The 10,964-nt window shown below is 36.7% G+C and overlaps 1 protein-coding gene across 1 annotated transcript; it reads left to right on the top strand.

The window, feature by feature from the left end:
- The first annotated feature begins 2,182 nt into the window (after positions 1–2,182).
- On the top strand, positions 2,183–8,228 carry LOC104600104 (2,3-bisphosphoglycerate-dependent phosphoglycerate mutase 1-like). Its single transcript, XM_010262935.3, has 9 exons — positions 2,183–2,615; positions 3,460–3,737; positions 3,956–4,179; positions 5,151–5,269; positions 5,353–5,509; positions 5,710–5,811; positions 5,913–6,032; positions 7,800–7,863; positions 7,941–8,228. Exons 2-8 carry the CDS (start codon positions 3,467–3,469, stop codon positions 7,845–7,847), a joined length of 1,041 nt encoding a protein of 346 aa, XP_010261237.1. The 5' UTR covers positions 2,183–2,615; positions 3,460–3,466; the 3' UTR covers positions 7,848–7,863; positions 7,941–8,228.
- The last annotated feature ends 2,736 nt before the right edge of the window (positions 8,229–10,964 follow it).

Here is a 10,964-nt window from a genome sequence, read left to right as displayed (position 1 = left end):
TGTATAATGTTAATGTTTCTTAGTAGTTGTTACCCAAATATTTTAATTTTTAAATCAATGATTTTTTTTTTTTTTTTAAATCATATCATTGAGTTAAGATATTTAAAGAAGGGGTTATTATCAGATAATAAGTCCCCCTCACTTTTCTAACATTCTCCTAAATTACCCTGAACTTTTCAATACCTCCAAGAGCCCCCAATGATTGTATGCCTTCACTCAGTTTAATTTTAGTGATCATGACAAAATTGATCTACATGTACTATTTTTAATCACAAAACTAACCTTGACCAATCACTCTACCCTATTAATTAATTTTTTATATGATAAAAATACCTTGGTTGATTTCTCTCCTCCATTTCATTGCCTATTTTATTTTGATTCATCTAACAACATATTAATGGTTCCATTTACCCACCAATAATTCAATTTGAGAGAATTGTGAACCTATTTTTTAGTTTTGGGTCAAAGGATGCAGTTGAATAAAAGGGTATCATTGTAATCTTGCAAATACAATTAGTTTTCTAACAACAAATGTACGATAGATAGGGCTTTGGATGTATCGAAAAGGCATGGGAAATTTTTAAGAGAAAGTTAAAAGAGTAGAGGGATATTTTAAATAATAATCCCTTTAAAGAAGTAGATAAAAATTTTCAAAAGAATCTATATTATACCTTTATTTATATTTGTTGAGGGCCAAACTCTTCCCTCCGTAGAGTCAATGATGGGATAAAAAGTTAAAAATTGATTTAAGAAAATAAACAAAATAAAAAAAGATATTGAAATAATATAACTATATAAGCATATTTCGTATCAGTTTCGTAATATATATATTTTGAAATCAAAACTAATACTTTTATTATTAAGGGCACTGCTGCACTTCAGTTTCATGGTCAAAGCCCAAAGGGGGCATAAACCCCAGGAGAGGGAAGCTCACCCTGGTCAGGCCCATGATCAACCCTAGTCCCTAGATGGCTAGATCTATCCGGTATGTGTTCAAACTGGAACCCATGTGCGAGTTCTATGGCTAATTGGCTGTAACTACCAGAAAAGTTGGATGTTGGAGAAAGACAAATGCAGAGCCATATATGTGGAATGATAGAATTTGTAGAGAGAGAGAGACATGGCCGGCTCAAATGATTAGCCTCCCTCATGGACCTCATGGTGGTTAGTTGGCATCTGGCGATCCACTTTTGATGCATTCTCCTCTCAACCATTGACGACGCCAGCTGAGCTGACATTCATCACTTAACAAAAAAGTTGAAGCAGTCAGGGTCAGGGTTAGGCATTAGAATTTGAGTTTGTCCGGGCAAGGTGGTAGGTGTGTGGGTGTGACTTTGACTGTATTGTGACTTCCCTACGCACCTCTACCACGTGATCTAATCGCCCAATGACCCAAATGCCTGAGCCATGAGCCAGTCCATGAGGTAGGTTTCTAATCTTATTTATTTATTTTTTGACAATCAACTACTGTAGTTGAGGAATTCATGATTTTGAGGTAGGTTTGATTTGGGAATTCATGTATTGGGTGGGTTGGTATTGGTCTTTAAAACATTAAAACTCCACCAAATCCTAAGCCCAAAGGTTGTTGGACTTTTCTTTCTTTCTTTCTTTTATATATTTTGGTTGCATAAAAAGGAGAGAGAGTCAATATTCAGGAGTCAGGACACCACTGTAATTCAAAAATCATAAGCAAGCCCTCTAAAGTTAAGGCGGTTTATTAGCAAAAAGGTGTGTGCCCACTCTTCTTTTCTCTTTTACACAATTACACTCTTCTTCACTTTTACCTTAGACTCCAAGAGGCCAAGTCCAAGGTCAAGAGTCCTAAAATAAAACCCTTTTTGGGCCTCAGCCTCATCAAATCGAGCTAACCCTCCACCTCCACCTCCATCTAACTCTCTTCTCCGTATATTCAGCACCATATCCATAGAGATAATGCAATGTGCCTCTACCTGATTTATAGCGTAGTGAAAATAGTATTGGACGGCCTTCAAATAAAAAAGAAAATGGTATTGGACGGTCCGGATTCACAGCTGCCTGACCCACGTGCTTCTTGTCAAGCATTAGGCGTGGGACCCAAAGTACGGACAGTGAGTAATACGTTTAAGTTTAACCGCCCTTTTTATATTTTGTTTTTCTTTGGGTCTCTCTAGAGTCTAGACCTAGAGAGAGACCGGATTCAGTCAGTTCAAGGCTGTTCGAAGTTCGAACAATAACAATCTTCTTCCTAAATCCTAGTTGTAGTTGTCTTAATACACGCATACACACACATTCCAATTGAAACATACACACACCTACCCACTTAGCTGCTACCGCGCGCCCTCGAGTTTGTCGACTTGGACGAATTTATAAACGCCACCTTGGGGGTCGCCGTGTCAGCCTCTGTTCTTCGCCTCCCTAACGCACGCCACCATTCTGCATATTTCCTTTCTTCACATCTGCTTTTCTTGATCTCTTCTACTCCCTTCCCTCTTTCCAGATTCGTATCAGTTTTTTCTCTGATTCGCACATTCTTCTCCGTTAACCACTGTTCTAAAATCCAGGAGTTTTTCTCTCTTCCTTATTTTGCCTCGGTTTCATCGGAACCATTCTGCGCTTTTTCTTTTTATTTCTTCAAGGTAAGCCTTTTATTCTGATTTCTTAACGATCTTTTCCCTTACACGACCTGGTTTTCTTTGCATTGCCTCTTTGGTAGACTGCTATTCCCCTCCCTATTGGGTTTCCTTCTCTTGATTATTAATTCTTCTATATATGTTTTCCAATTTCTACGATTATGTGGTTGTAGGTTTTTGTTCTAAATAGTTCTCTCTTTGGAATCTTGGGTCAAAATAACTCTTTTTACTTGATTGATTGTTGTTATTATTATTATATTAGGGGGGAAATACAACTTCGGAATTTGTATTGTCAACTCGTTCTTTCTGGGTTGTTGGACAAGATGCAGGGGCTTATTTAAGGAAAAATTGTTATCTTATTTGTCTTTTGTTATGTTTTAGTTTTTGAGACATTAAATTGGATTTGATAAATAATGGGGTTATCTGAAATTCCTTTTGGTGCATGCCCAAATCTTTCTTTCCCTTATTGGCTATACTTGATCAAAGATGATTTTTTTTTTTATTTTAATTGCGAAATTATTTCTACTTTCTTTTCAATTCTAATAATAATATGGAATTGTTATGTAACTGGCGTAGGCTTTAGGTGCTTGATTAATGCATTCTTGCAAACCGGAGATCGAAGTTAAATCCTTTATTTTCTGCATTGTTATCTAACATGTTTTCTGACGTTTCTATGAAGTAAATTTTATATGTTTTCTTTCTTTGATGTATGTTATCCAAATCTTTTTCTGACGGTACCTGTTTTTTTGATTTTATCGTTTCTGTTTTCTTTTCTGTTGCCATTAAATGGACCGAATCCATCTCTCTAATATATTTTCTGACATAACTCCTTCTTGAACTGCACCTGCAGTTTCAGGATGGCTGCTGTTTCCTTACACCAAGCGTTTGGGGCCATTCAGACCCACGGGTTTTGCAACGAATCTGGTTCTCAGCAGAGATTCGGTAATTTTTCAGTGAAATTGGTTTCAAAAGGCTTTGGGGTTGACGTTAGACTGTTGAAAAGAGGAAGTTGTAGCTCTAGTGATTGGAAATTGCATGTAATTCAAGCGTCAACATCCAGCACTTCAGTGGCTGATCCAGTTTCATCTCCCTCAAACAACAATATAAATGACTCTCGAAAGAAATCAAGTAGGTCGATTCTTTCTATGCAGGTTTTGAATTTTGTAAACTGTGGCATGTGCACTTATTTTGCCTTGCTATATTTATGCTTTAAATTGTACATCTCAAAGACGGGAATACTTTCAATGCCAAGTTAGCTTTAGTTAAATTTACTTGGGTATTCTGGAAATTAATGGGGTTCTTTTGTAACAACCTTTAAAGTTCATTTTTTTTGGCATCTATTTCAGGTGAAACTGCTTTGATCTTGATTCGGCATGGTGAGTCTTTGTGGAATGAGAAGAACCTGTTTACAGGTTGTGTTGATGTTCCCTTGACCAAGAAGGGTGTTGAAGAGGCAATTGAAGCTGGCAAGAGAATTAGTAATATACCTGTCGACATGATCTATACATCTGCATTGATTCGTGCACAGATGACTGCTATGCTTGCCATGACACAGCATCGCCGCAAGAAGGTATTTCTGCATAGATCATCATCATCTATCATCATCTAAGCCTTGTTTAGGGTTGGCTACATGAATCCTGTTTCTCCTATTTATGAGCACAAAAAGACAATACTTGATCCTTGACCATGAGAGTTTGACTTTCAACCTGACACAGCCCTCCTCCTATATCCAGCTTGGGACCTGTGGTGTAAGACAAACTTGCACTGATGGAGGGGCCATTTGGCAAGTCTTTTTGAAAGATATTCTGGAAGCTCTGATAGTTAAAAAGCGATATGAGCTTTTGCATCAAGATCTTAAAGGCTTGAAGACCCTTTGGTTAAGGCACATCTTTCTGAGTGTCTTTCTGCGTAAAGATGAATTGAAAAAAAGGCGAGAAGCTTCATTTGGAGCTTCCCAAAAATAGTCCAAAACGGGCTTTCTGCATCTTTTTGAGGCCGTGGCTTTTGGCAGCTAGATCTTTTCCCAACCAAACGGGAAAAGACCAAAACGTGGGCTGCCGGGCTTCTAAAAAGCTGATAGCCCGCACTAAAAGACCACCAAACAGGGCGGAGTTATTTCTGTATAGACAACAAGATGTTCAATCCACTTTATTTCTGCATAGGTTCATGATATTGAGACAACAAATGTTGGTCTTTATTTTGAGGCAATTGCATGTGTATTCTGTCTGGCATTGGACCTGAGAAAAGGCTTAAGAAGTAACAACACTTAATGTATTTAACAGTAGTTGCTTAGTTTATAATGTTTGTCTCCATGAGGCATTACCAACATGGTGTTCCAATTCCAACCTGCCAATTGTAGCTGTCTTTGTAAGCATCAATTGGTTTATGCTTGGCACTTGTATATCTTGGATGATAGTACTGAGAAGGTGTCCCTACTATCTCCATATGCATCATGGTGTAATCATGTAAAAGCGCAAGTCTAAATATTCATCAGTTATTAAAATATACATTAGTGTATTTATCCCAATTCGCATTTTGTAGGTGCCAATAATCATGCACAATGAGAGTGAACAGGCAAAAGCATGGAGTCAGATTTTCAGTGAAGACACTAAGAAACAATCTATTCCAGTTATAGCAGCTTGGCAATTAAATGAAAGAATGTAAGTACTTCCCCCTGTGTTTGGTTTTACACAAATTTTCACCCATCCTAGCATGGGGGTATATTATGCATTTTTCTCTACAGGTATGGAGAGTTACAGGGTCTAAATAAGCAGGAAACTGCAGATAAATATGGAAAAGAGCAAGTGCATGAATGGCGTCGTAGTTATGATATTCCACCTCCCAATGGTGAGAGCCTGGAAATGTGTGCTGAAAGAGCTGTTGCCTATTTCAAGGAAAATGTAAGTATCATTATGAAATTCTTTCTATCTTATGTTCTTGTAACATCACTAGGTATTAGTGTTTGGATATCCATCTGCAAAAGTTGAAGGGAGGCTGTACTTCTGCTGATTTAGTTTTCCAATTCTCTCTCTCTCTCTCTCTTTCTATCTCTCTTGTTTGTGTGTGGAAAACCATCTCAGATTAAGAGGATTTATTGCAGATTGAACCTCAACTTCTATCTGGGAAGCATGTAATGATTGCTGCACATGGGAACTCACTGAGGTCCATTATTATGTATCTTGACAAACTGACTTCCCAGGAGGTGACAACATTGTCTATATTGCCATGCTCGTATATTTCCTATACTTTCTTTTTTTTTTTTTTTTTTTTTTCTTTTATGACGTTCCTATGTTTCTTCTACAGGTCATTAGCTTAGAACTATCAACTGGGATTCCTATGCTCTACATATTTAAAGAAGGGAAATTTATCAGGAGAGGTAGTCCAGTGGGACCTACAGAGGCTGGTGTTTATGCTTATACTAGAGTAAGCAACTTCTTCCACATTGTTTTTGCAATTTTATGAACTTATCCAAGTTTTAAATTTTGAATTTGCTATTTATTCTGGTAGGTATTTTAAACAGCACTTGAACATGCCATGAGATATGCCATTAAACAGGCCAGCAGATTATCTGTTTCTTACTCTCTTATGAGAGATTAGTCAAATACTCCAGAAATTGTTTTGATGTTAGTTTTTTAGTACTGTTAGTATGCCTTGAGGGTTCAGGGGAAAATTCTGTATGTGGTAAGAAAAAAGAATTCAAAACTTAGGTTTTGTATTATTGTCTTTATACATGTCTTTGTTACCATAGAGGCTTTGAGCCTGGTTAGGACCATGGTTCAAAGTATCGATACGATATGCCCAATATGGGGCGTATCGTATCATATCTTTTGAAAAAGATACGGTCCGAAACGCTTGTTTCCAGGTGTTTTGGACCCCCAATTTTTTTTTAATAATAAAAAATATCATATAAGCTTCCCAAAAAACTAAACTTTGAAAAAAAACAAAAAAAAAGTATGTATTGGTCGTTTCTAAGTACTGATACGATACGACCGACACTTGTATCGTATCGATACTTTGAACCTTGGTTAGGACCTAAAATATGTGTATGGTAATGTTCCTTTGATATATGTGTAATACACCCAAAATTATGTAGAAAATGTGCCTTCCTGACCAGAGTAGATCTTGAAATCTTTGCTGTGGCTTACAATACTTGTCAAACTGGTCCACTAGGTTCAATTCGCCTGTGCTTCTGTTCAAGTTAATTGACATGAAATTGGTAAAATGGGCAAAACTGGAATATGCTAGAATCTGTTGATTTCCTTGGTGTGTCCTAATTGTGTTTTGTTGGAGTCCATGGTTCTGTTCTTGAAGAGGTCCTGTAATTTGACTCTCAGTGAACTTTGTGTTATAGATTGCTTCTATCAATCTCTGGAGCCCTTCTATGTTCCAGTTATATCTGGTTATGAATCTCAGTATCTTAGCTTTCAAGAAGCTTTGCTATCTCATCCATATATTTTGAATTATGAAACTACTTTGGACTAGAAAATTCTTAGTTGACTCCTTCAAGCCCATTATTATCCAATATGCAGATAATCTTTTGACTTTTTATAGTGGTTTCATCTCGTAAAATTTAATTGAACTCATTAGTACAACAAGCTAATTAAATCCAGTCCCCCTTTTTCTCTTCCCCTAAAATGGGAGAAAGAGAAAAGAAAAAGGAACAAGACTAGAAGCACTAGGTTAGCAGTGGGGCAGTGTTCATAATTATATACTGTTTCTCCTTTAAATGTTTCATTAATGAAAGTTACCGTATGTAATAAAAAAAAGAATAAGATAGGAAAGAAGAGCTAAGGTAATAACTTAGCAATGAAGAAAAAAAAGATGAAACAAAGGGATATGTTTTGAATAAATCCTGTTTGGGGTGCCTCGGGATTGGCTGCTAGAGGATCCGTTTAAAGATGCTGGTGTTCTCTCTAGTCGGATAGTATATCATGATTATTTGTGGCCGAAGTGACACATGGAGAATGGGTTAATTTATTACCTTAGAGAATGAGTGTAATGCGCATAGGTTGAATTTCTGAACTCGTGGCTCAATCAAATAACCTATGCTGTGTTACTTCACAACATGGAAATAAAGGGACCCTGGCTGTATCTGATTGATTTTGTTCTTGTATCTACTGTATATATTTATACTGAAGGGAAAATAAGCTGATGAGACCCTTGCCATTTGCTATTGTTTCTTCTATGCAGAGTTTGGCTCTTTACAGGCAAAAGTTGGATGAAATGATGTCTCATTAACTTGACTCAAATGAAGGTTAGAACCAAGTTTGTTTTCATCCTTTTTTATTATACAGGTTTCATCGACTCTCTTATATTTGTTTATTTATGCAGGTGGTCATTATGTGTTTGTATCCTCAACATTCATTCATATTGGTGTTATATCAAGTTATCATTGTACTTGTCGATAGGAGAATTTTTTTAAACAATATAGATAGACTAGAGAGTTTCAGTTCAGCCGTGGATAAGCAAGCTAGATTGTTAGCGTTTTTCATTTTGGGTTGATTGCTACAGTACCCGGCTATTTTGTGGATTTAAGATGTAGAACTTGTAGTTCTGTAACAGAGACTGCTTTTTTCTTTTTGTTTGAAATAAGAGAATATAATTCTTTTGTTATTTTTATGTTCATTTGTTTATCTATTGTAATGTTAATGCTAAAGAATGGCGCAGTTTGAATATTTAGCAACCGTCACTATTCGATTTTTTGTGTTCAAAATCATTTTGATTTAGATTGGTTTTAACCCAAACCCGGTTCATTGACACATTTTTATCTTTTATTAATGGACCAGATATTGACTTAATCCAATCCAGTCCAATATAAATTTGTTACGGACAGATCAGGTCCAATCTAATTTAATAAATATTTTGGACCGGATTGGTCCAATCCAATATGTCTTGTTGGTCTGTCCAATCCGTCCAAATTGATTTTGGACTCTGGACAGGGTCCAATCTCCTTCATCAGATAGGGGATACCTGTGCCACGCACCTTCAAGTTCTAGACCAAGTGTGAGGGCAGGTAATCCAGCTTTAGAGTGCAACCGTTGGAGTGCTGGAGATGCATCAGGGTCAGGGATATGGGGATTGGTTCAATCTTTTGGGGGCGCTGGGGTACCCGCCCTGATTCATTGCCAAAGGGAAGTGGGGTCTCATACCTTTTTATTGGGATAATGGTAGAAGTGACTGAACTGAATGGCTTATTGCCTTGGGGGATGAATTATGCGATTTGATAATTATGGAGCTCAACAGGTGCTGTTTTTCTGCATGCCACTGTTTTCTCCATTTTCTTTTGTCTGGGACCTGACCATTGGTGTCACCGTGTCCCGAACCTCCCCTTTAGTTTCATTTTAACAAAAAACAAAACCTCCTTTTCTTACGGAAAATGTTAAGCCGGTGCATTATTTATTATTTTTTTGAAATGTCCATTTTACCCTTTTGTATGTTAGTTAATATATTTTTATTGAAATACCCCCATTTGAAAATCGATCAAAAAACTCCTTTCAACCTATTTGTCCTTTTCTAATTTCTGAACTCAACCGTACAAAGAATGCAACTTTTTTATCTTTCTTCCAAACTCTATCGGTTCCAGGAAATAGTAATCCTAAAATGTTTTTGTCATTTTATTCCTCCTCTTTCAATGTCCCTTCACTCCATCGACTTAAGAAGAGGTAGCCGTTGACTCTTTCACTGTTGAAGCTTACTCTAATCAGGTAAAGAATCAACATCCGATGCTTGGGACAATGGGGTTTCTTTCAAGTCCATTGACCTCTCTGACAACTTTCTTCAAGGTGGGTTCTCGAATTTCTTCACAAACATGCTAAGTTCACGGAAGATTAAGCTCGCAAATAACCAGTTGAGGTTGAACATTTCAGATATTGCATTACCAGATGTGCTTTCCTCTATTGATCTCCACTCAAAAAAACTTTATGGGTCACTATCAACACTTTTAAACACTAACAAAATCAGATTTCTGGAGCTTGTAGACATCTTAAGCAATCAAATCATAGTTGAGATTTCAGAGTTCAGTGAAGGTTCAGGTTTGAAACTGCTGAACTTGGCAAGCAATAAAATCTCAGGTCAAATCCCAGATCCAGTCTCAAACCTGATTGAACTAGAAAGGTTTGATGTTTCAAGGAACCAGATTAAGGGCACCATCCCTGCAAGCTTAGGCCAATTACCAAAGTTGCAATGGCTCAACTTGTCCATCAATGCTCTTAGTGGCAAGGCATCAATTCTCTCAGTGGCAAGATCCCAAACAACTTTCTAGGCCTACAAAGTCTCAAACATGCAAGTTTCAGGGCAAACAAACTTTGTGGAGGGATACCACAAGGGAGGCCATTCAACATTTTCCCTGTGCCTATAAGAGTAGGGTCAATGAAATATTGACCCAACTGCCAATGGGCATTTTTCATGCCCTATCAACATTGTTAGATTAGATTAAGAGACAATTCTATTTCATAATAACTGAAATCCTTTATTTTTTATTGAATACACTATTACACTAATTGTTTGCTTGTTTTTCAAGGGAAGCAAGTCCATTGGATTTGATAGTGAATTTAGTTAGCTCTATATTCAATACTATTCAGGCTATTCAAGAATAAGAATTATATCATTCCCTGTATTAATAGTTGATCATTCCATTAGAGAGAGAAAGAGAGAGGATGTGGAATTGAAATTGGATTGCTATTATGAAATGGATTCCACTAACAAAATCCAATGATCACAACTGGTTTAAGCATTTACTGATGGTAGTCAATCCATACATTAAGGTTACTCAAAATGGCCTCTATGAATATATCTTATAATCTACCCTTCTTCTTCTGCTTCCGCTCCCACTTCCTCTTCCCTCTCTGAGCTTCCTTGCTCTTGGTAAAGTAAACAGGCATTTACAATAATGTTATTAATATTATGACATCAAAATCAGAAACAAATAATTCAATATGTTAATTGAGAAAGAAAATAAGCACGGAAGTACCCAAATTCATCTTGATCTTAGAATCAAGACTACAATTATGCATATCAATAAGCACTATGGAAACATCCTTATTACATTCTTCACTGCAATCAAACAAAAACCCAACTTCCATCATTAACCAATAAAAATTAAGAAGTTGCTTCAAGCCCAGTACTTGAGTAGTGCTAGTAATAATTTAGCGACATTAGAAACAGATCCACATGGAATCAAAATACTATATAGACTTCCTCCTAGAATCCAAGAAACAATAGATGAAGATGCATAGAAACAAATCGCAAGGCTTAACAAATAGACATTCTGAAAGCCCAAAAATCTTAGATGAACAAAATAACTAAATAATAGATGAACTATTGATTGAAAAGATGAACCTTAGCATCTAGTGAAAG

The sequence above is a fragment of the Nelumbo nucifera genome, chromosome 5 (genome assembly GCF_055504915.1).
Source record: "Nelumbo nucifera cultivar China Antique chromosome 5, China Antique-T2T, whole genome shotgun sequence".
Taxonomy (NCBI): Eukaryota; Viridiplantae; Streptophyta; class Magnoliopsida; order Proteales; family Nelumbonaceae; genus Nelumbo; species Nelumbo nucifera.
Note: the sequence above shows the minus strand (reverse complement) of the source record. Positions and strands in the feature narration are given on the sequence as shown.

Excerpts from the sequence above, each read along its gene's own strand:
- LOC104600104 (XM_010262935.3), top strand. The coding sequence starts at position 3,467 with ATGGCTGCTGTTTCCTTACACCAAGCGTTTGGGGCCATTCAGACCCAC. Across the intron at positions 4,180-5,150 it reads CACAGCATCGCCGCAAGAAG|GTGCCAATAATCATGCACAA; the intron begins GTATTTCTGCAT and ends CGCATTTTGTAG. Across the intron at positions 6,033-7,799 it reads GTGTTTATGCTTATACTAGA|AGTTTGGCTCTTTACAGGCA; the intron begins GTAAGCAACTTC and ends TCTTCTATGCAG.